This window comes from Opisthocomus hoazin, chromosome 28 (assembly GCF_030867145.1).
Source record: "Opisthocomus hoazin isolate bOpiHoa1 chromosome 28, bOpiHoa1.hap1, whole genome shotgun sequence".
Lineage (NCBI taxonomy): Eukaryota > Metazoa > Chordata > Aves > Opisthocomiformes > Opisthocomidae > Opisthocomus > Opisthocomus hoazin.
Genome location: NC_134441.1, coordinates 267,048 through 290,074, shown reverse-complemented (window position 1 = coordinate 290,074; position 23,027 = coordinate 267,048). Strand labels below are relative to the sequence as shown.

Sequence of the window (23,027 nt, the reverse complement as noted above, 5' to 3'; positions counted from 1 at the left end):
ATACCAATTATTAATGCGTACGTATGGCCTTAACTGGACTGACCAAAAGGAGAAAAACCACGCGTAGATGTCTGAGTGGTAATGCAACCATGTTGGCCGGCATCTGTGATTACGAGGGAGGAAGCATTGTCGTCGTATCTTCACCTTAAAATCTGTGATACTTTCTAGTATTAAAATCGCGGGATCCTGCCCCTGGAACTTGGGTCAGCTTATGGCATTTCTGTATTTCTGCAAAACATTTCAGTAGTGTTGACAGTGGGAGTCGTTCTCTTGGAAAGCTCATTTTGCTTCTGGTTTATGTTTCAAAGGCTTCTTGCAAAATTTAACAAGTGGCTGTTGCACTGAGGTTTCCGCCCCCTCTGACTTTGAGCAAATCCCACATGTGAAAGAGACAAAAGTTCTCCTCTTGCTCTAAACTAAGAAAATACTACTACTGTGTACTGACAGGAGTGGCTGTTTTAAAAAGCACTTGGTAGCACTTCTGCTTTTCTGTCGTGGATCTCCTTGGGTGGAAGCTGTAACACAGACTTCCTTTGTTTATAAAATGTAATTACTCGGAGACTAACTTTATTGTGAGCCTGCATTTACTCTTACCCCCTGGAAAAAGAGAGGTGGGATTCATTTCACCTGCTCTCTAGCTGTCAAAAAATCATTTTTCTTGTCTGAGCTAATTTCTTAGTGGATCCAACAAATGGGAGAGATCTGCAGAAGGAAAATTGTTCCCCCTCCCCCTTCTAGTCTTGTGGCTATAGAAAAGTAGTTGAAACTGAATGCCTACATTTCAGAAGGCTGATGTGGAGTGAGAAGAATTCCATCTATTACCTTCCTTTGATAAAATCCACAGCTTGGAGAAGTTTTCCTTTACCCGCCTTTAACTTTTTTCCTGTTTCCTTACCCCCTGCCCCCCCCCACCCTCCCCTTCCCGCAGGGAAGCTTACGCCCGAGGCAAGAAGGAGAAGCCTCCCTTTGTGCCAGAGGAGCTGCCCTCCTCCTCCTCCTCCTCCGATGCCCTTCCGGATGAGCTGCTGTGCCTCATCTGCAAAGACGCAATGACTGATGCAGCCGTTACTCCCTGCTGCGGCAGCAGTTACTGTGACGAGTGTGAGTGTTACTGCCTTGTTTGTTAGCTCAGTGCATCGCGTCTGATCTTCTGAAGCGGAAAGAGGAGATACCAAAACTACTTGGTTACCCGTTCTGTTTGATACTTAGGGATACCCTGAGTCGGGAAGGACTCTTCTTGTACAAAGGGGGAAAAAAGACAGAAAGCTTCTTCCCCTTTTCACCTGTCCAGTTGAATCCTCTTCACGCGCGGAGGGACGGCTATGAGAAGAGTGCACACCTGTGCAGGTGCTGACAGCGTTAGATACCCAATGCATTTAGTCTGTCCGCAGCCCTTTCTCTCGTAGAACGTTACATAGCCAGCTCTGGTGACTTTCTGCAGCCTGCAGCAAACGGATCACTGGGCATTTAATGACCATTCTGCTCCACGGGAAAGCTAGCTAAACCCTTCAGAATGCAAAGCTCCTCATGGTCTTTTGAGATGTGTTTTCTTCATTAACCTTGAGGAGGGTGACTTCTCACTGTACGAGACAAGGGAAAACAGACCAGTCAAAACATCAAGGCACAGCCTGCTCTGCATCTTCAGATGTGACAACAGTGAAATACCAAAACTGTACAGTTCTTTGCTGCGTACTAGAAATCTTCTGCACTCTGGAACCTTTATAGCTTCATGCTCTGAACTGAAGACCATAGTAACTCATTAACTGTATGGTGTTTTTACAGCTGATTAGAACCCCCAGCATTTCCGTAGCTTTGCTAAAAACTATTTGGATGATTCTAATTTTTCACAGGTATTAGAACAGCATTGCTGGCATCTGAGGAACATACGTGCCCAGCGTGTCACCAGGCAGGCGTTTCTCCTGATGATTTAGCTGCCAACAAGTTCCTACGCCAGGTAACATGATGACTTTTAAATAAACTGTTTGTAAGCAAAGCCTGTCTGCAAAAAGCTGAAAGGGAAGAAAACATTAATTGACAGCTCCTTCAGCAAGGCTAAATTGAATAAAGCTAAATGTTCTTTTCAAATGCATCGTTTGTTGTTACAGCAGCTCACAACTCTTCAGAGATGCTCTGTCAAATTGAGGTCAGGCTTTTGGTTAACAGGATTGCCTCCCTTTCAGCTCGGTATTAACACTGAAGTACTGAAATGCAGACACTCACGGTTACCAGCGATTAACATCAGTGTTTAGTGGGATGCGTTCCTCTATCTGTCTGTTGATGTATTTTAGGATTGATAGCATTTACAGGAATACACAAGGAATTTTACTCTCTGGAGGCTTTTGTGCGTCTATGTACTCAAGTTTTCTGTTACCTTTTTGTAAATGTTCTTCTGCCTCCAGGCTGTCAACAACTTCAAAACCGGAGCTGGCTACACCACAAGGTTCCTTCAGAAGATTCAGCAGCAGCAGCAGCAGCCACCACCACTGCTGCCTGTCGCACCTCCTGGACCCTTTCAGTAAGTAAATCTGTAGATCAACCTGAACAGAAAAGACACCAAAACGCTGCAGTTAGAGTCTTCTTCTTGAGCTCCCCCGCTGGCAGTTTGTGTGTCACTAGTGCCAGTCCAGATAATTGTGGGAGTTCTGGCTGCCGCTTCTGCTCGGAGAGAGGACACTTTGAGATGCTGGACGTGTGCCTCATGCAAGAATTTTCTTAGCAGTGTTGCTTGTGTGGTGCCCTTCTCAGTCCTTCAGTGCAGGTTTACCCTGAAGGAGGAACTTTTTCCACCTGATGCCTGGAATGCAAATAGCTGCTCTGTCCAAAGCCTGTCAGGCTCCTCTGTGCCGTTGAACGCAAAGGATCGCAATCCAAAAGAAGCTCTGAGGCAGCCCCTGAGCTAGCACACAAACCTTTCCTCGGAAAGCTGCTGTTATCGCATCTTCCAAAACGGAGATGCAGCGTGGGGGCTTTACATATTCTAATGCTTTCATGCGCAACTGGCTTAAGAAAATATCTGGTGTAGATTTTTTTTTTTTTTCAGTTTACAGTAGTCAGGCTTTTCACACCTTGGACTTTATATTTCAAGTAGCTCTTCAAAACCCTGTGTGAATCATAAAAATTTGGTTGTTTGTTTGTTTTTTTTTGTAGTGCTGCCAATACCGCTGTATCTTCTCCTGCTCTGGTGACTGCCACCGAACGTTCTGAATCTTCCTCTCTGTCAGTGAGCCGTTTGTTGGAAGAGGAGGTAAGTTGATTTCAAGAGATGCAGGGATTCCTCTATTGTAGTGGAGCTTATTTTCCACCCCTTTGCATTTTTTCACAAGGGCTATCAGGTTGCTGTCCTAAGACAAGCAGCATTACCGAGTCTCCTGGGCCCCCAAAGGCAATCAATCCCCACCACTGGTAAGTCAGTATTACTTTAGAATTTCTTTTATCAATGATCTTCAGGTAAAGTGAATGGGATTTTGTTCTGTTTCCTCTCCCCGCTCCCAAAGGTCATCCCACGAGAGCCGGTACAATTCGCCCAGCAGGTGCCAGACCAGGCTGGGAACTGTGAGTATGGACAGAAATTCGGTGTATTACTACTTGTAACCTGTGAAATGAGGCTGTAACACGTAACTGATGCAACAGCAGATTTATAGTGACAGAACTGTGCACAGATAGTTGTGGAGAATACAGATGGTAATTAATTTTTAAATGGCTTAACTGGAATTGGCTTTAACAAAGGGGATCTGTGCTTGCAGTAAGATTATTTCAAGGAAATCTTTTTGAGGATCTCTTGAATTGGTGAAGGACTTTGACAGGAGGCGTGATGCTAATGAGCATACGCAGAATAATGGGAAATGATTCTTTAAAAAATCAGAACAGAAAAACTTGTGAAGAAAAAACTCAGGGTAGCTGACGTTTTCTACCCCCAAAAATCGCTGGGGCAGGAGTCTGGCTAGCTCTCTGCTGGCGATGCTGTCAGTCTCTTTCCGAGAGCAGTGGCACTGAGTCCTGGTACGAGAGGCCGAGTTGAGAAGCTTTTTGATACGACTCTTGTTGAAATGCGGTCACTGTCCCTGGGTAGAGCTAGCGGTGTGTGCAGCATTTTGCTAGGACAGCTGGCTGGAAGTGTTGGTTAAGTAGTCCTGTCTGTAGGAGCGCAGTGCAAGTATTTTACGTCCCGCACAGACTGCCAAAGAAGTAGTGAAGTTCAGCAGACTGAGCTGGCATTTTAAAATGGAGCTTTACTGACTTCAGGCTAAATGCTGTTTTCCTGATGTTTGATACTGCACTGTAGCCATTCAGAGTTGCTCTTTCTGCATCTCACTGCAACAAAAACGATTTGCACTGCGAGTAGTGGTGGAGTTGTTAAAAATGTGCGTGCTCACGTACCAGTAAGGCCAGTATACACCACCTTGAATCAATCAGTGGCTGTGGTAGTTCATGCGCCAGAGGGGAGTGGAAAAGACTGACCCTTCCTGCATGTTTTCACACTAACAAGCAGCAGCTGTTCTGTCTGGTGAGCAGAACCTTTCCCACGTCATCAGGTTCTGCAATTTGCAGTAGCATTATGTCGGCAGCTGCGTGAATCTTTGACGTGAGCATATAGACAGGAAGAATAAACCCTAACCGAATTTGGGAGGAAAAAAAACTGTCGAGAGTGACTGTTTTGAATGAACTTCTATTTTTTTTTTCTTTTTTTTTAAGGTCCAAGTCTCCGTATAATACTTCACCTTGCTGCAGAAGATCACATACCTACTCCAAGTCGAGATCTGCCCGCTCGTGCTCCTCCTCTCGATCATTAAGGCGTTCCCACTCTCGTTCCCGCTCACCATCGCCGCCGTATCCAAGAAGAGGCAAAGGGAAGAGTCTAAAGCATCGCTCTCGGTCAAGGTCACACAGGTCTCAACATTCAAGGTCACGCTCACGCCCATGCAGAGGACAGCTTTCACAGTCAAGGTCTCCAGGGTTTAGAGGCCAGTCTCCCGCCAAATGGACTGCAGCTCGAAGGGGAGGAGAGAGGGAGCGTTTTAACAGAGGCACAGAAGGTCCATCCTGCGATCTGAAGGCTTACTGTGGCACTGAAAGCAGTACTGTTATTTCCAGTTTGACTGACTTTAGAATGGCCTTACTCTTAGTAATGGAATGACTTCAGATGGTGATAGCAAGTAACTTATTTCTTTTGCCTTTAATAAAAATATTAAGACATGATTTCAAATAATAAACAACATACAACAGAAAGAAACTTGATTTGATATGTTTTTAATTAGATGTGTTGCATATTACAAGCCATGTCAGGTCACTGGTAATCAGCCTTGACTTTGCTGTTCAAAAACAACAGGGCTAAACTTGATCAGTTCCCTGAAATCATTAATTAAAATAATAAAAGTCCCTGGGAAAAAAAATAGCAAAGAGTCATTCACAGCTCCAACAGATACCAGAGCAGGCCATCTGCACAGATTCAGTACAGCTGTATTTTTCAACCCTTTGGTGACATTTGTATTGCATATGCACACCCCCAGCTCGTCCAGAACATCACACCGCAGGCAGAGTCAGGAGAGAGAAAACGTCCTTTTACTGTGGACACCGAGTGCGGGAGCCTGGCAGTCACAGGGGCTCCTCCAGGAGCAGGAAATCAGCACCTGCAGCGACACGGTCAGAAAGCACGGATCAACGCGCAGAGGCAGCAGCAGCCGCGGCTCGGTTCCCCTGTCTCTGGGAACACAGCGCACAGGGAGCTGTCGACAGCCCAGCAGACAGAGCTGCTGCCGGCAGTGGCTGCGCGGTGGCTCTGGCACCTTGTCCCCACGGGCGATGCCCTCGCAGAGCTGTGCGTGCGCAGAGAGGCCCCGTGCCCCTGTGCCAGGCAGCGGGGCTCCGTCGGGAGCCCCCGGGAGCTGCCGTGGGATCCTTCCCAAACCCTGCGCAGCACCAGCCCGAGCTGCACTGCCTCAGAGCAGCGCTCAGAGCTGGGAAAGACGGGCAAATGAGCCCGGCACACACCTGGGCTTCTGCACTCGCTGGACCCTCCTGCTTTTTTCCACTCCCCGTCTTTTTCTCTCTTGCTTATTTTCTTCTCTTGCTGGCATTCCCTCTCCTCTGCCCACACCTCTTTTCTCTTTCTTTTTCTTCAGTGTTCATGTTCCTGGGGGGAGCCTGCAAACCTTTCCATCCCACAGTGGGACTAGATAGGGGAAACCAGGACCCACTGGAATCAGTTCTGCATTTCACCAGAGCTGACTCCTTTTACCTGCTTTCGTCCAAAGGCTCTTTGGTCCTTCCGCGCATACCGGGGAGTCGAGCGGTGTCCCTGGGCTGGCAGGAGGCGAAGTGACAGGTGCCTACACCAGAAATGGCGGCGTCAGCAGGTGGCAAGGGGCGCCCAGGAGTCGTCAGTGACCGTTTGGCAAACAGGCTTTGCTTGGGAAATAGGTCTTGCTGTAGAAAATTTGGAGGTATTTCCTTTGATTAAGCACACGCCTAACACATTTGAGGAACAACCTTTCCAGTTTCACCTACAATGTATCACCCCAAAGAAAAAAAAACACCAAACCCACAGAAACCCAGCAGGGATGGAACGCCAGGAAGAGGCCCAGCAGCCACTTGGACTCATCAGGAACCGCCCTCCCACACCAGACACATTGTCCCAGTGGTGGTGGAGCTGCCGTACCTCTGCCGTTTCCGATCCCACCACCGCTGTGGATGTGCCCATGGGCGCGGGCGACTGCTCAGCTGGGGGACCAGAGAGGTCAGCCACCTCCTCCCCAAAGATTTCTCCGCAGTTCTCGGTCATAAACTCCACCAGTGTCTTCACCTGCACACAGCAAAGCCTTGCTCTCAGCGCAGGGGCAGGCAGGCAGCCTCTCCCACTCCTGACCCTTGCTTCGACGCAGCAGGCTGTTGCTGTGGGGCTGCTCTTCCAGGCAGCCACCCCACCAGCGTCTGCTGGAGAGAGGGGGCAGCCAGGGACCTCTCCACAGCCCAGCTCTGATCACCATCCGGCTGCAGCCGTCCCGCTTCAAGAAAGCGTACCTTCTCCGTCACCTCCAGCATGGCCTCCAGCGGCAGCAGCTCCTCGTTGGGTGGGCTCAGCAGGTTTGGCCCAACGCGGATGGCCAGGCTGATGACGCTCATCCTGCTGCTGGCTGCGTGCTGGCCGATGTGCTGGAGGAGGGACAGCAGCCGCTTCAGGAGGACAAGATTTGCTGCAGGCAATCTGCCGGCCACCCTGAGGGAACAGGAACACCACGATGACAAAGCAGCTGTTGCCCCAGCCCTCCTCCAAGCTTGCCAGAGGCAGCTGGGAGCCAGTGGCTGTGTTGCGCAGCTCTCCAGGGGCTCTCACAAAATCACAGAATCACAGAATGGTAGGGGTTGGAAGGGACCTCTGTGGGTCACCCAGCTCAACCCCCTGCCCAAGCAGGGTCACCCAGAGCAGGCTGCACAGCACCGCGTCCAGGCGGGGCTGGAATATCTCCAGAGAAGGAGACTCCACAACCTCCCTGGGCAGCCTGGGCCAGGGCTCCGTCACCCTCAGAGGGAAGAAGTTCTTCCTCACCACGCAGTGCACAGGAACACAGTGCAGAAATCAGGAACATGAAATAAAACGAGGAGCTGGCATGTGACTGCTAGTGACATGTGCTGTGACAGTTAACGAGTGCGTCCCGTGTGACACAATTCCTTCAGAGGATGATGTCGGAGTAACCCAGAGGTGTTTTTCTCCCCTCTCCCTGTTCCAGGTTTCCTCCAGTAATCGCCAGTCTGATGCGACTCATCCGACGGAAGCTTGCCAGCAGCCGTCACTGGTCCTGCTTGTGGAGGTGAGTTTCTTGTGACAGGGCTGTCTGCCCCAGCGTTTCCTTTTCCGAAGCATCTGATGTTCAGCTGAAAGAGAAATCAGAAATCTTCCACTAAAATTCACGCTTTTCTTTGTTCGTTCTGTTTGGGTTTATGGTCCTGGATTGTTTATCAGCTGGGTAGGTGCAGGAGCGCGTGTGTAGGAACACGGTGGAAACCCTGGAGCAGTGATGGAGCTCTGGTTTCAGCAGCAATGGAGGGATGTGTCATGCCTGCACCCGGTTTTGAACCAGCGTCGCAGTAACTAAAGTTTTTGCATGTGTTACGTGATGGATGTTACATGATGTCCTTCATCTGTTGTGGCTGCTTTAGTTCTTGACTCCATCAAAATCAGCTGTAGTGCTGGAAGCTGCAAAATGTTCTCCTCTTCTTGTGTTATTTGGTGGTTATTCCAACCACCAAACAGCTCTGTGTGGCTGTGCTTTAGCTTTGCAATGTGCAACATTTATGTCAGCAGAGTTCCAGTAATTGCTAGAAATGCAACTGTGGTGTTTGGTTTGGTTGTTGCTTTTTTTTTAAAGTATAAACTATTTCCTCAAAGTTTTAGTGGATTTCATTGGCCAAAGTCACAAGGCATGATTGCACCTTGATTTCATTCAAGCTGTTCCAAGGGAAAGTACTGAAAAATGCTACAGAACCTCTTTCAGCTTCCCCTCCTCCCCACCCCGCTACTAAAGCTGCTGTTGCTCTTTCAGACAGAAGGGCTGTCATTTTCACAGGGTGTCTTTGTCAAGTTTGGCAAAAATCCCGTTCCCGGCTGTGCCACTCCTTCCTGGGTCCTGTCTGTGTGCACACACGGCTGCATTCAGTGGGCGGAATTACGGGAAGGAGTTTGCAGCAGGCTGCTGTCGGCCATGGGCAGTGCTATGGAGTAGTTATTTCTGCAGTAGCCAAGTAGAGCTGTGAGGAACTGGGAAGCGTGCTGAGGTCTGACGTGCCTGGAGACGTTTGGTGATGTAGACGTAGCATGGGGTTCTTTCTTCCTTACAGCCTCTCATCTGTCTGTCTGTCTGTCCCAAGGGCTGGAGGCGTCAGTTAAACCCAGTGGCTTTCCACCACAGATGGTGAAAATCTCAGGAGTACGACTTTGGTGGGTCCTGTCGGCACGCGGGCAAGGGCACTGGTCTGCCAAGATGATGTGACATCCTCAGAAGAGTTTGGTGTCTTTTCTCGCTTTTGGAGTGTTGCCAAGTTACACTCTGGGCTTTCTCATTCTGCTCTGATCTTGCAGAAGCTCGGTCCTTCTTTGTCCCTCTCCTGGGTACCTTTCTGGAAAGCCATTCCAGAGGCCCGTGGTGTCTGAGCAGGGGCTGTGTCCCTTCGCGCGGTGGCTGTTGGCGAGCTGCCAGCTCACAGGGGCTGGTGGCTGTCACCCTCCTTGCTGTGTGAGGGACAGGGAGCAGATGGGACCCCGTGCTCTCCTGGCCTGCCTGGATGTGTGCTTGGCAGATGTGAGCAGATGGAGATGGCTGCTTTGTTGAGAAGAAACAAGAGTACCTCTGAGATTTAGTCAGTTAAATGCTCAGCTGTTAGGAAAGAAAGAAAAGGCTTCCAGAGGGTGGAAGGCAGGGTGTGGGGGAGCGCCCCGGGGCATGCTGGGAGCTGTAGTCCTGGGGCCTGCCCTGGGGCAGGGGCTGCTGCTGGCCATGTTGGTTCCCGGGGCATGCTGGGAGCTGTAGGCCCGGGGCAGGGGCTGCTGGGTGGCCATGTTGGTTCCCGGGGCATGCTGGGAGCTGCAGGCCCGGGGCAGGGGCTGCTGGGTGGCCATGTTGGTTCCCGGGGCATGCTGGGAGCTGCAGGCCCGGGGCAGGGGCTGCTGGGTGGCCATGTTGGTTCCCGGGGCATGCTGGGAGCTGCAGGCCCGGGGCAGGGGCTGCTGGGTGGCCATGTTGGTGTGGCAGGGACAGGATCCACTCCAGGCCCCGGCTGAGGTGAGGGGTGGGGCTGCCCGTGAGGGGAGCGGGGCCGTGGGGCGGGCACTGGGGGCTGTGCTGCCTGCTGGCCACGCGAGGGGGGCGGGGGGGAGCTCCCCGCTGGAGCTGGGCCCGGCCGGGGCAGCCCCGGGGGGGAGCCCAGAGCTGGGGAGGGGCAGGGGACGGAGACGGAGCCCCCGGGCACAGGCACCAGCGGGCTGTGGGCTGAGCAAGGGAAGGCAGAGCTGCTCCTCTGTGTGTTGCCTTTCCCTCTGCTCCCTTCTCCCCTCCCTGTGTGTTGCCTTTCTCTCTGCTCCCTTCTCCCCTCCCTGTCCCTCGGTGAGGCTGGTGTCCTTCCCTGGTGTCCTTCCCTGGTGAGGTGAGCTCCCAGCCCGGGCTGAGGGAGAGAGAAAAGGGGTGAGGGGGGAGGGGTCGCAGCCCTGAGTGTGCAAGTTTCATACAGACGCCCGGTTCTGAAGATACAGCGTGTGTGTGGGTCAGCGTTCCTGAAGAGTTTTTTTCCTGGTTGATTTGATGCAGCGTGGTACATTTTGGTGGGAACACGGGGATGATGTATCCGAAGTTGCTGAAAATGAGGTGATCCTGGTCATAGGTATTATTTCTTTGCCTGTTCTGGGAGCATCATTCTGCATGTATTGCTAAATGTATGTCTTCATTTCATTGAAACTGCAGTGTAAAACTGGAAATATTGTACCTGCAAAAGAATGGGAACAGCTGTCCTTGTTCGCCAAGGTGAGCAGAGAAGCAGTGGGGAGCAGTTTGCAGGATCAGAACTTCAGCCTGCTCTGGGTGATAGACCCTCAGGTGGGTAAAGAGAAACCTCGCTTTTTGAAATACAACTCTTCCTATCATGGTATTTCTTTTGTTCGGTTGTGTTGGCAGTCAGACTCTAAACATGTGATTAAACTGTTAAAAATCAAGCTATTTAAGGATTCTTTACTGTCTTAAATCTCATTACAAGCAGTGCACTGTGTTGCCCTGTGGATACTGCATTCTCATGAGTGACCTGACTGGAAGTTTTCCTTTTCTTTCTAGTACAGGGATGCATTTATGAAGGCAAATCCAGGGTACAAGTGGTACCCCACAACAAACCACCATGTGACGGCTCAGACATCCCCTGTTGCAAACAGGAGAAATCCATGGGCTTTGCCTCAGACTCTGGGAGAGATTCACTAAGCCTGAGGAAAGAGACTACAAGGTGAAGAAGTGCCCCAGCGTCACTTCAGCGTGGCAGGTGAGATTTCCACCCATGTTGCTCAAACACAGCAGCTTCAGTTTGTTTGAGGATGCGGTGTTGGAATTGAACTGCAAGAGCAGTTTTCTCTACTGCACGTAGTACTGTAGTGCTGATACCTTTCATGTCCCAAATGCGGTTGCCAAGACTCGAGTTAAAACTCTGCATAACAACCTAAAATTTTCCTTAGTGCATGATTGTTTTGAAGAGTCAAGTCCCGATCTGTGGCATATCATAACGCACACCCTGTATTGGGTCCAGATTTGACTGAAGCTTATTTCAGGGCTATCTGCTGTTGAGGATTTTCATTTTCTAGTCAAAAGGGAAAACGATGGTTAGAGTGATTCACAGATCCGGTAATAACCTGACAGCACAATGTATGCTGTTAACCAGGTGTCCTTTATTACGGCGCCGGGCACAGGGGGGATCTCTCCTCCAAACGTGTGCGCCAAACACCCTTTAATTTCAGGTTAAATAGAACTACAATATGCATATTAATCGTTATATTTCCGAGAGCGTATGAATCTATTCCAGTTCTCCTTTAGCAGGTGTATTAGAGCTCCTGGGTGGTCTCTGGTGGTCTTAGGTCGTTACTTCATCTCTTTCAGTAGTCTTCCTCACTTGCCCGTGAGTTACATCCGGGGCGCTGCGCATGCTCGGTTCGTTCTATCTCGTTGCAAAACTGCAAAGCTGCTTTTCGCTGGTTCTTGGTCGCAGCTCCTGCTCTTGTCACAGTCTTGTCCTTGCTAAGTTTGCTAATCTATAAGGAGAGCTTGCAACTTCCACACAGGTGCTTTGTTAAAACTAAAACTAGAAAATACCACTGCAGCTACTTTGGTAAAGTGTCATGTTTCTTATTATTCCTTCTATCAAGAGGTGTTAAAGTTCTTCTGGATGAATGTACCACAGGCGAAAACTTTTTGTATTTAAATCAGTAGAACTGCTATTTAACTTCACTTAAAGAGTGCCCTGTTGTCTATTACATCTTGGAGAGGAAAACATAAAAAAAAATCAGATCTGTGACTAAGTGTAGGTGCAGTGCCTGAACGAATGAAAAGCAGGTCATCTCTCACTGGTGTCCACAGACAGCAGAACTGTTGCAGTCCTGACCTTGAAATACAGAGACATTGACATTAAATACTGGCACCTTAAGAACCTTGGCTTTTACATTGTCTTTCTATATCTCATTTTAGTTTGCTGCCACTCTTTTGTTTCGTTTGTCCCTTGACTTCCTTCATCCTCCTCCCTACTTAGATCTTGTAGAAGGCTAAGTTTTTGAAATCATTTCCTGTATTTGTGGGTATTGCTTGTTTTGCTGTAGATCTCTAGCTTTTTGCATAGCCTTGCTATGTCTGTGTTCGTGTGCTGCCCTCAGGTTTTTAGGTTTTGCCTTGACTTCCTTAATCTTCCTCCCTAATTAAGTTTTCTTTCTAAGTCGAAGGGTTTCCAGAGTGCCCTTGCTTTCTACATTGTGTTACTGCAGCGGATTTAGTTTGCTGCCATGGGTTATTAGATTTGCCCTTCCTTAATCTTCCTCCCAATTTCAGTGTTCATATGAACTCTGAGGATTTCACATGTTGTTGTCTTCAAGAGTTTTGTGTCATTCCTTAGTGCTTACCTTTATTGTTCTATTATTTTTTTCGTTTTTCTTTTAATCTCTGTCGGTTTTTCACTTTTTGACATTCATTTCTTGGTCTTCCTTTCTGCTGTAGTCATTCTGTCTTGGTTTGTGTCTTTATCCTGGCTTTTTGCATTGTCTTTCCACAGCTGTTTCAGTCTGCTGCCACTCTTTTGTTTCGTTTGTCCCTTGACTTCCTTCATCCTCCTCCCTATTGAGATCTTATTGAAGGCTAAGTTTTTGAAATCATTGTGTGTATTTGTAGGTATTGCTAGTTTTGGTGTAGATCTTTATCTTTTTGCATATAGCCTTGCCATGTGTGCCTTAGTGTGCTGCCCTCGGTTTTTAGTTTTTACCTTGACTTCCTTAATCTTCCTCCCTGGTTAAGTTTCTTTCAAAGTCGAAGGGTTTCCAGAGTGCCCTTGCTTTCTACATTGCGTTTCTGCAGCGGATTTACTTTGCTGCCATGGGTTATAAGGTTTGCCCTTTACTTCCTTAATCTCCTTCCTTATTTTAATGTTTGTGTGAAGTGTGAGGATTTCAAATCTGGTTTTCTTCAAGAGTTTTGTGTCATTCCTTAGTACTTACTTGTATTGTTCTATATTTTTCCTTTGTTTCTTTAATCTCTGTCGGTTTTTCACTTTTTGACATTCACTTTTTGGTCTTCCTTTCTGTTGTAGACATTCTGTCTTGGTTTGTGAAACTCCCCCAGGCACCAGTACAGGCTGGGGCAGCCCTGCTGGAGAGCAGCTCTGCGGAGAGGGACCTGGGTGTCCTGGTGGACGACAGGCTGACCATGAGCCAGCAGCGTGCCCTGGCTGCCAAGAAGGCCAATGGCATCCTGGGGTGCATTAGCAGGAGTGTGGCCAGCAGGTCAAGGGAGGTTCTCCTTCCCCTCTACACCCTAGTTAGGCCTCATCTGGAGTGCTCTGTTCAGTTCTGGGCTCCCCAGTTCAAGAAAGATGAGGAGCTACTGGAGAGAGTCCAGAGGAGGGTTAGGAGGATGATGAGGGGACTGCAGCATCTCTCCTACGAGGAAAGGCTGAGGGAGCTGGGCTTGTTCAGCCTGGAGAAGAGAAGGCTGAGAGGGGACCTTAGAAATGCCTCTAAATATCTGCAGGGTGGGGGTCAGGAGGACAGGGCCCAACTCCGTTCAGTGGTGCCCAGCGATAGGACAAGGGGCAACGGGCACAAACTGGAGCAGAGGAAGCTCCAGCTGAACACGAGGAAGAACTTCTTGCCTCTGAGGGTGACAGAGCCCTGGCCCAGGCTGCCCAGGGAGGCTGTGGAGTCTCCTTCTCTGGAGATATTCCAGACCCGCCTGGACGTGATGCTGAGCAGCTTGCTCTGGGTGACCCTGCTTGGGCAGGGGGTTGGACTAGATGACCCACAGAGGTCCCTTCCAACCCCGAACATTCCGTGATTCCGTGACCCACAGAGGTCCCTTCCAACCCCCAAACATTCCGTGATTCCGTGACCCACAGAGGTCCCTTCCAACCCCGAACATTCCGTGATTCCGTGACCCACAGAGGTCCCTTCCAACCCCGAACATTCCGTGATTCCGTGACTCACAGAGCGCCCTGGCAACCCCCAAACATTCCGTGGTTCCGTGGTTCAGTTGAGTGTGCAGGGAGCGTGCAGGGAGTGTGCAGAGAGGCCAGGCGTGCACAGGGAGCAAGTCGTGAGCGTGGAGCGTGAGCAGTGACCATGCAAGGAGCATGCGGTAAGTGTGCATTAAGCGTGCAGTGAGTGTGCAGACAGGCCAGGAGCGTGCAGGGAGCTTTCTACGATGGCACGACTGGTTGGGTAGAGGAGGGGAGAGCCGTGGGTGATGTCTGCCTCGACTTCAGCAAGGCTTTCGACACGGTCTCCCATCACATCCTCCTAGGGAAGCTCAGGCAGTGTGGGCTGGACGAGTGGTCGGTGAGGTGGATTGAGAACTGGCTGAATGGCAGAGTTCAGGGGGTTGTCATCAGCGGCGCTGAGTCTGGTTGGAGGCCGGTAACTAGCGGTGTGCCCCAGGGGTCAGCACTGGGCCCAGCCTTGTTTAACTTCTTCATCAGTGACCCGGATGAAGAGTTAGAGTGTACCCTCAGCAAGTTTGCTGATGACACCAAACTGGGAGGAGTGGTGGGTACACCAGCAGGCTGTGCTGCCATTCAGCGAGACCTGGACAGGCTGGAGAGGTGGGCAGAGAGGAACCTGATGAGGTTCAACAAAGGCAAATGCAGGGTCCTGCCCCTGGGGAGGAACAACCCCAGGCACCAGTACAGGCTGGGGCGGCCCTGCTGGAGAGCAGCTCTGCGGAGAGGGACCTGGGTGTCCTGGTGGACGACAGGCTGACCATGAGCCAGCAGCGTGCCCTGGCTGCCAAGAAGGCCAGTGGCATCCTGGGGTGCATTAGCAGGAGTGTAGCTAATTGGGGCGCCCTCGTTAGCAGCGCTAATGTAGAGCAGGGCGCTGATTGCCCCGGCTGCGAGGGGGGCGGGATTTGGGGGGGCTTGGGGGGTCCCGACCCCCCCACTCTGGCCCCACCGGCACTTTGGGGGGGGGGGGGCACACCCGAACTGCGGGGAGGGGGGCGGAGCGTGACGCGGTGCCCGGGAGGGGCGGGGCACGGGGGGGGCGGGGCGATGGCGGCTCGGGAGGGGGCGAGCAGCCAATAGGCGGTGCAGGCGGTGACGTCATGCGCAGCCATTGGCCAGGCGCCGCCGCTCGGCGTGTGCGTTCTGAGCCCGGGTCGGCGTCAAGCGATACGTGGGGTGGGGGGAGGGGAGGGAGGGACACCCGCGCCGTGACAGGCTCCCACGGTGCCACCCAGCCGGGGTGGGGCCGGGGTGGGGGGGGCTGTGCTGTGACCCCCTGCCGCGCGCAGGCCTCGCGGCTGAGCACCGCCCCGCTCGTGACATGTGTGGGCTGTGGGGAGGGGGGAACCCGGGGGCTGTCTGTGGGGCTCCCCGCACCCCGCCTGGTGCAGCCAGGGGGGGGGCTGTGGGGGTCCCCGCCCCTGGGCGCAGCGTGGGGGGTGGGGTGGTGGTGTGTCCCCGCGGGGGGGCGGTGTCACACAGTGGGGGCGGGGCGGGGGGGCGGAGCCGCCGCCATAAAGCTGCGGGGGGGGGGGCGGGGGCACGTCCCCTCCCGGCGGTGCGGAGCGATGCGGAGCGGAGCGGGCTGCGGTACCCCCGGCAGCGGCGGCTCTGCGGGGCCGGTGAGCGCCGGGGGGGTTTTGGGACCAGGGGGGCCCCGTGCGGGCCACAGCCCCCTGACACCCGCCCCCCCCCGGGCTCCTCTCTCCACAGGTCTCGGCCTACCCTCGGCCCCCCCCCGATGCCTCTGCCCGCCCCTCTGCATCCCTCCCCCCCCTCCCGGTTTATTTTCCTGTTTTTGTTGGTTGGTTGGTTGGGCTTTTTCCTACCCCGCACCCCTCCCTTGTTTCTCCCTTCCCCCCGCCCGCAGCAAGATGGTGCAGAAGGAATCTGAGATCCCCGGTTTCCACCGCTCCTTCAAGGTAAGGGGGTGCTCCCCGCCCCCGTGATGCTCCGGAGGGGGTAGGGGGTTGGGGTGCTCCGGGGGGGGATGGGAGAGTGCGGGGTTGGGGTGCGGGTCTGCGGCGGCTGGATCCCCTGCCCGGAGTGGGGGGGGGGGGGGGGGGCACGGACACACATCAGCGACCTCCCCCTTCCCCCCCCCCCCGAGGAGAGAGGGGAGCGCCCAGGGTGATGCCACCCAACCCGGGCCGCAGGACCCCCATGTCCCGCCGGCCCGGTGGTCGGGGTGCTCCCCGAGGGGAGGTCAGACACCCCACACACACCCCCCCCCCACAGCAAGGCTTTGCTCACCCCGCTGCAGCTCCCACGGGTGTCCCCCGTGGGGTGGGTCAGCAGGTGGGCTGCACGTCTGCGAGCAGGGGGTGGGGGGCTGCCGGGCCCAGCCCGGGACCTGTTGTGCGAGGGCCAGATCCTGGCAGGGGGGCTGTGGCCGGGGCACCAGGACCCCCGTCCCTCCCGGCCGCTGTCAGGCGAGGGGGGTGCGAGGGGGGGGTCTGGGTCCCCCAAACGCTCTCGTCAGCCGGGCACCTTCGTGGGAGCTTTGTTTAGTTTGGCTCCCGGGGTGCGAGGGATGCTGGGACCTCACCCGAAACCTGCCCGGCTTATTTTAGCTGACACCTAATCCTGCTTTGAGGACTTCTGGTTGGGGTTTGGGCCCCCCCTCCATCCCCCCCTCCATCCCCCCCTACGTTCCCCCACCCCGGGTGGTTGGGGACCAGGACGGGGGGGACACGGGGGACACCTCGGATGCGCTGCCGGAGCCGCCGCGCAGCGTCTGCCCTGTGTGTCCCATCCCCCAAACTTTTTGTGCGCCGGTGCTGCGGCAGCGGGCAGGGCCCCCTGTCCCCCGTGTACACCCCTGGTGCCCCCCGCCGGGAGGCCTCATCCTGCCCGTGGTGCAGGGACTTGGGCCCGAGCCGCTCATCCCCGCCATGACATGGGGGCCTTGGGGGGGGCTGGAGGGTGAAACCTCACTCCGCAAACCCTGATACTGTCTTTTTTTAGGGGGGTGGGGGGGGAATCTGGCCAAACGCTGCGCAGGAGCGTTTTCAGGCATCAGGAGTGGTGCTTGGTTGGGGGAGATGCTCGTGGCATCCCTGCACCGCGATGGGGACCCCCCGGCCCCTCGAGAGCCGCCCCGGCAGCAAACAGGCGCTCTCGGGCTGTTTCTGGCGGCGGTGGCCGGGGCTGGCTGCTCCCGCGCCGTGCTGGGGCTGGCAGCCGGCCCGGGCACCGGGGCACCGGGGCGGGTTGGGGAACGCCGCCGGGAGCTGCTGCCTCCACCCAAACAGATTTCGTAACCCCGCGGAGGACGGGGCCCTTTCGCCTCGCGGCCGGGTGCCCCCGGCACTGCCCCGTCCCGCGGTGGGGTGGCTCGGGGGGGGCTGAAGTTCCCCATGTCCCCTTTGGGGTGCTGGGGGCGGAGGCGCTGGGTTTGGGGTGGGGGAGGCAGTGGTTCCCACACCCATCGCCCATGTGGGGTGCAGGGAGGGTTGGGAGCGGGGCCCGATCCTGCCAGGTCACAGGCATCACGCAGCCACGGGCACGGCGCTCACCGGAGCGGCGCTGAGTGGGCTCCGGCCCCCCGTGACCTTGCGGGGAGGTGGGAGGACGCGGTGCGGTGGCTCCGGAGCCCGTCCTGCCCTGTGGCTCTTCTTCCTCCCCCCCGGCTGTAGTTCAGGTCAGGGTGGATGTTCGGGGCTGGGTTGGTACGCGCAGCCCCAGTCCCTCTCATCATCGCCCGCGTGCCGGCCTGGGGCTGCTGGCGCAGAGGCATGACCCCGCGGCAACATCCCCGGCAGGAGACGTGGTCAAACCCTTCCTCCTCCTCCTCCTCCTCCTCCTCTTCCTCCGGCTCTGCTGCATCCCTCTGGCAGCAGCGCCGTGAGCCGGTGCCCTGCACGAGCAGAGCGTGTGCCAAGGCCAGCGGCGTGCCTGGACCGGGTGGGCGGCGGCGGCTGGTCCAGCAACTGCCGTCTCACTCGTGTTCTTGGCCCTTGCAGGAACAAAACCCCTTCGAGCTGGCGTTTGACCTGGAGCCCGTCTTCGAGTGCCCTGGACCTCGGGATGTCGGCCCTCTGCATTCCCCCGAAGGCGTTGAGGGGCTGCCCCAGGGGTGGCGATGCTGGGGGGAGCGCAGGGTGGCTGGGGGTGACTCAGGCCAGTGGCTTTGCTCCGGTGCAGATGTGCCTTTGAGTCAGCCCATCGACATCCCCAGCACCAAGAAAAGGAACAAGAAGCAGCACTGCAGAGCCACCGACAGCTTCTCCAGCAGGTTCGAAGGTGAGCGGGGCTGCCCAGGGACCCCAGGGGTCCCCCCCCGGGCTGCGGCAGGGCTGGGGCCCTCCTGGTGTCCCCAGGCTCGGGGACAGCCGTGGTGTCCCGTGCCGCGGTGGGGCCGGCAGCTCAGGCGCCCTCTCTCCTGCCAGATGTTTACTGGCTGCACGACGAGGTGCTGGGAGAAGGGGCCCAAGGCAGAGTCCAGTCCTGCGTTAACCTCGTCACCAACAAGGAGTACGCAGTGAAGGTAAAGCTCTGCGGCTTGGGGCTGCAGAGCCGGCTCCTGCCCACCCCCTGTCTCAGTTTCCCCTTCTGCCCTCCACATCCTGGGCTCCTGGCTCTCCTGGCTGTGCGGAGCTGGCACAGGACGACGGTTTCACGGGGTAGAGGGGATGGAGAGGGGCAGGAGCGGGGCAGGGCCAGGCCACGCAGGTGGCACGCTGTCCTCTGCCACCACCCAGCTGCAGGACCTTGGTCAACCCCCTTAGCCACGCTCCTATCCCTGTAAATTAGGGCAGACACGAGATTAAATTAACGCTTGCGCCACGTCTAGGGACTTGGGGCAAGCAGGGGCATGTGGTGCGGCAGGGTGGCCAGCCCCCGCTCGCCCCAGGGAGGTCTTCGTGCCCCCGCGAACACTAGAGGGGTCAGGGTGAGCCAGCTGCTTTTTGGGGCTGGGGATGGTGGTGCCGTGTCCCTGCACCCCACAGGCTCCCAGTCACGGCGTGGGGGGGCTGGGACAGGCCCTGTGTCCAAACGCAAGGGGCACTTGGCTTCCCCTGTTGCCCCGGGGTGCTTTTGGGTGCCCAAGGAGGGAAACTGAGGCAGGGGGAGGGCTGCATGGTGGTTGGGTGTTCAGTGTGCCCCAAAGGGCTGGGGGTCAGTGAGACCACCCAGCTCTCCCCCGCGGGTGGAGACCCCCTGCTCACCCCATGGCACGTCCACCAGGCACCCGCTGTGCCAGCGCCCGGCGGGGCGAAGGGCCGTGCTCCGCTGCCGGGGCGGCTGCGCCGGGGCTCGGCCGCAGAGCTCGCCTTGGCTGCAGGCCCCGGGAGGGAGCGGCTTGGCCCCGCTGCCGGGAACAGCCTGTTCTGCTGCCTTAACCTCTTCAGGCACCCCCCGCCTGCCTCTGCCCGGCCCCGGGGGTCCCCAGCGCAGGGTGGGTTGGGGCGCAGTGGTTGCCGGCCCCGGTCCCTCCCCAGCAGCGGTGCCTCTCCCTGAGTCTCGCCCGCTTTGCCTTGCAGATCATCGAGAAGCGCCAGGGCGACGTCTGCAGCGGGGTCTTACGGGAGGTGGCGATGCTGAATCTGTGCCAGGGACACAGGTACCGCAGGGCAGCCGCCGTCCCCATCCCCCACCGTGGCACAGGGCGCGGGCTGAGACCGGGCTGACGCTCGAGACACCCATGGGCGGCAGGCAGGCCGCCCTCCTGCGCGGCTCTCCCTCCGCGTGGCCTCGCCGGGAGCATCCCGAGGCGACGTGGAGCCGCTTGCCATGACGACGGGGCCGCGGCGGCCGAGTTGGAGCGGTGCCGAGGGGCGAGCCGAGCTGCCGCCGCGGCGTTCGCCGTCCCGCCGCAGAGAGCTGCTGAGCGGGGCTGTTTCTGGAGCGGGGCGAGCGAGCCAGGAGGGTCTGCGAGCCATTAGGGAGCGGGGCCTGGCGCTGGAAGCCCCTCTCCCCACTGGAATGTGGCCGGGGGCCCCAGCCGCGTGGTTTCAGTCGCTGGAAACCCGATTTTCTCCTCCGTTGGCCCTGCCCCGGGGAGCCGTGTGGGGTGGGGGGCTGCGGGGAGGGGGGGACCCCGCGATCTTTTTAGGGGGATGCCAGGCTGACGCCGCTGTCCCCGCAGGAACATCCTGCAGCTGATCGAGTTCTTCGAGGAGGAGGAGAGGTTTTACCTGGTGCTTGAGAAGATGAGGGGAGGTGAGTGTGGTGCCGGGGCGGGGGGAGCGGGGGCGGCAGGAGCCCCCCCAACACCCACGAGCCCCCACTCCGCTCTCGCCCGGCCGCAGGCTCCATCCTGACCCACATCCAACAGAGAAGCCGCTTGAACGAGCTGGAGGCCAGCACGGTGGTGCGGGACATCGCCAGCGCCCTGCACTTTTTGCACAGCAGAGGTGAGCCGAGCCACCCCGGGGTGCAGCCGTGCCCCCCCCAGCCGGGGGGTGCTGCCCCCCCCTCCTGCCCAGGGAACAGGGGCCGGTGCCGGCCGCGGGCGCGCAGGGTCAGGCCCGGCTGCGTCGTGTTGTCGCGGTGCGGAGTCTGCTCCTCCGGTTTGGCCGGGACTCTGGGCCAGCAGCAATTTGTGCCCTTCGCCATGACGCGGGCGGTGATTTGGGGTGGGGAGGGAGGGGTCCCTGCGCCGCCCCCAGACCTTCTGCTGTGGAAATCTTGGGGGGGGGTGGGCAGGCTTTTCCACTCATCGCCTCTTCTCCCCCCTCCCAGGAATTGCTCACAGGGATCTAAAACCGGGAAATATTCTGTGCGAGCGCCTGGACCAGGTGAGCGGGGAGCAGGGGGTGGTGCCGGGGCTGGGGGGGCCCTGGTTCCCCGCGGGGGATGCTGCTGCGGCAGCTGGGGCGCGAACGCGGGGCTGAGGGTACCCGGGGGCTGCTGGGGGGGGTCACTGACCGCTGCTCCCCCCCTCCCCAGGTCTCCCCGGTGAAGATCTGTGACTTCGGCCTGGCAAGTGGCATCAAACTGAAGGGGAATTGCTCCCCCATTTCCACCCCGGACCTGCTCTCGCCGGTAAGCGTGCAGACCATGGGGCAGGGGGGGTATAATGTTGATGGGGGGGGGTGCTGGGGGGGGGGTGGGTGTTGTGGAATGTCCATGGAGGGGGGAATGTCCCTGGTGGGGCTCCCCCAGGCTTTGGGGCTGCGTGCAGCCCCCTGCTGCTCGTCGCTCCCGTCACTGCAGGACCCCCCTCGGCAGTGGCAGGCGAGATGCGGTTCTGTAACGCGGGGGGGCCGGGCAGCGCAGGGGGGGCTGGCGCAGAGCCCGGGCTGCCGTGAGCCTTAGCAACTGCCGGCCCCGGCGGAGGCAGCTGCACGGAGGCTGCGCTTTCGGGGAGAAGTGGGTCAGGCGAGGGGCTGGGGGGGCCACTGTGATCCCCCCCACTCCGGTTGTGGGTGAGAGGGGGCTGGGGCTGCTTGCGTGCGGTGCAGCCCCTGCAGGGTGGGCACCCCGAAAGCTTCTGGGGTGCCCCTGCGTTGCAAGGAGCTGTCTCACATTTGGGGGGGGGCACATACCAAGCCTGCCCCCCCCTGCAGAAAGCCCTGCTCCCCTTATCACCAGCAGCAGGGCCCCCACCCATGCAGGTGTTGCCCTGTGCCCCGCTGTTTTCGGGGTGCTCACGGTGTTTCCAGGGTGCTCACGTGCTGGCTGGGGGCAGACCCTGGCCCACGCGGGGTGCCCAACAGCAGAGGGGGGGCCAAAACACCCCCCCCCCCCCTTGTTCCTCCGCGTTTCCCCTCCGCCAGGGGGAGGACCTGAATTTCTGAGGTGTCCCGAGTTTCCCGTTCTCAGCAGCGGGGGCAGAGGGGGGTGGGTGCTGTGGTCCCTGCCGGGTGGAAGCCCATGCAGGGTGCTGCGGGTTGGGCTTGCGTGGGTGTTTTTCTTCTTCTTGCGGTGGCATCAGCTGCCGAGGCCGGCGAGGCGTCTCGTTTGGAGGCCTCTCGTTATGTTACGGGGTGATTATCTGCTGGCTGCAGCTCTGCTCTCCCCTGGTCACGAGGCGGTGCGGGCTGCAGGTTGGGTCACGTGTGCTGGAAAGCCCCAGAGCCCCGGCAGCCGTGGGGGAACCATGGGGGAACGGGACCGCTGGCTCTCTCCTCGCGCCAGCGTTAACTCCTCCGGCACCGGATCCGGCGCCCGCTGCGGCGGCCCTGCCCGCGTCAGGCAGGGGAACAGGCAGAGCCGGCTCCGTCCCCGCCGCCCGCCCGCCGTGTCCCAGGCGATGGGACGGACGCTGCCCCGCTGAGCCGGCCCGGTGGCGGCAGTGCTGGGGGTGGTCCGGGGGGGTGTTGCACCCCTTTAGGGTTTTATTTTTTTCGGGGTGGCAGGGCTGTGACATCCCCCGCGTGGCGATGGGAAACCTGGCTGGGATGATCTGCCCTGCCAGGACCAAACCCGGGAAGCGGCCGTGTCTGCACCCTCATTTTGGAGGGGGTAGCCCCTTAGTTCTGGCAGACACCCCCCCCCCTGCCTCTCAGCTCTGCCCCATCGCTCCCCTGTCCTTTGGGGCTCACCCCCGCCTCTCCCCGCAGTGCGGCACCCCCGAGTACATGGCCCCGGAGGTGGTGGAAACTTTATACGGTTACGAGGAGACGCCCACCTACGACAAGCGCTGCGACCTGTGGAGCCTGGGCGTCGTCCTGTACTTCATGCTGAGCGGGTACCCCCCCTTCGTGGGCCGCTGCGGCTCCGACTGCGACTGGGACAGCGGCAAGTCGTGCTACACCTGCGAGGTGCGTGGCGGACCCCGGCAGTGCCGAAACCCGCCGCTGGTTTGGCAGCACCCCTCCCAGCTCAGCCCCTTTTTTATTTACCCCCCCACCCAGGAGATGCTC

At 57.1% G+C, this 23,027-nt stretch overlaps 1 protein-coding gene across 1 annotated transcript; it reads left to right on the top strand.

The window, feature by feature from the left end:
• Nucleotides 1-23: 23 nt before the first annotated feature.
• LOC142364632 (MAP kinase-interacting serine/threonine-protein kinase 2-like) lies at nt 24-22,934 on the top strand (the record flags this gene model as incomplete). The annotated part of the gene is made up of 9 exons (XM_075444546.1): nt 24-134; nt 18,180-18,459; nt 18,606-18,703; nt 19,701-19,780; nt 20,306-20,379; nt 20,469-20,573; nt 20,902-20,957; nt 21,109-21,204; nt 22,725-22,934. Coding segments are annotated over exons 1-9 (1,110 nt in total), but the record flags the coding sequence as incomplete, so codon positions are not given.
• Nucleotides 22,935-23,027: the final 93 nt, after the last annotated feature.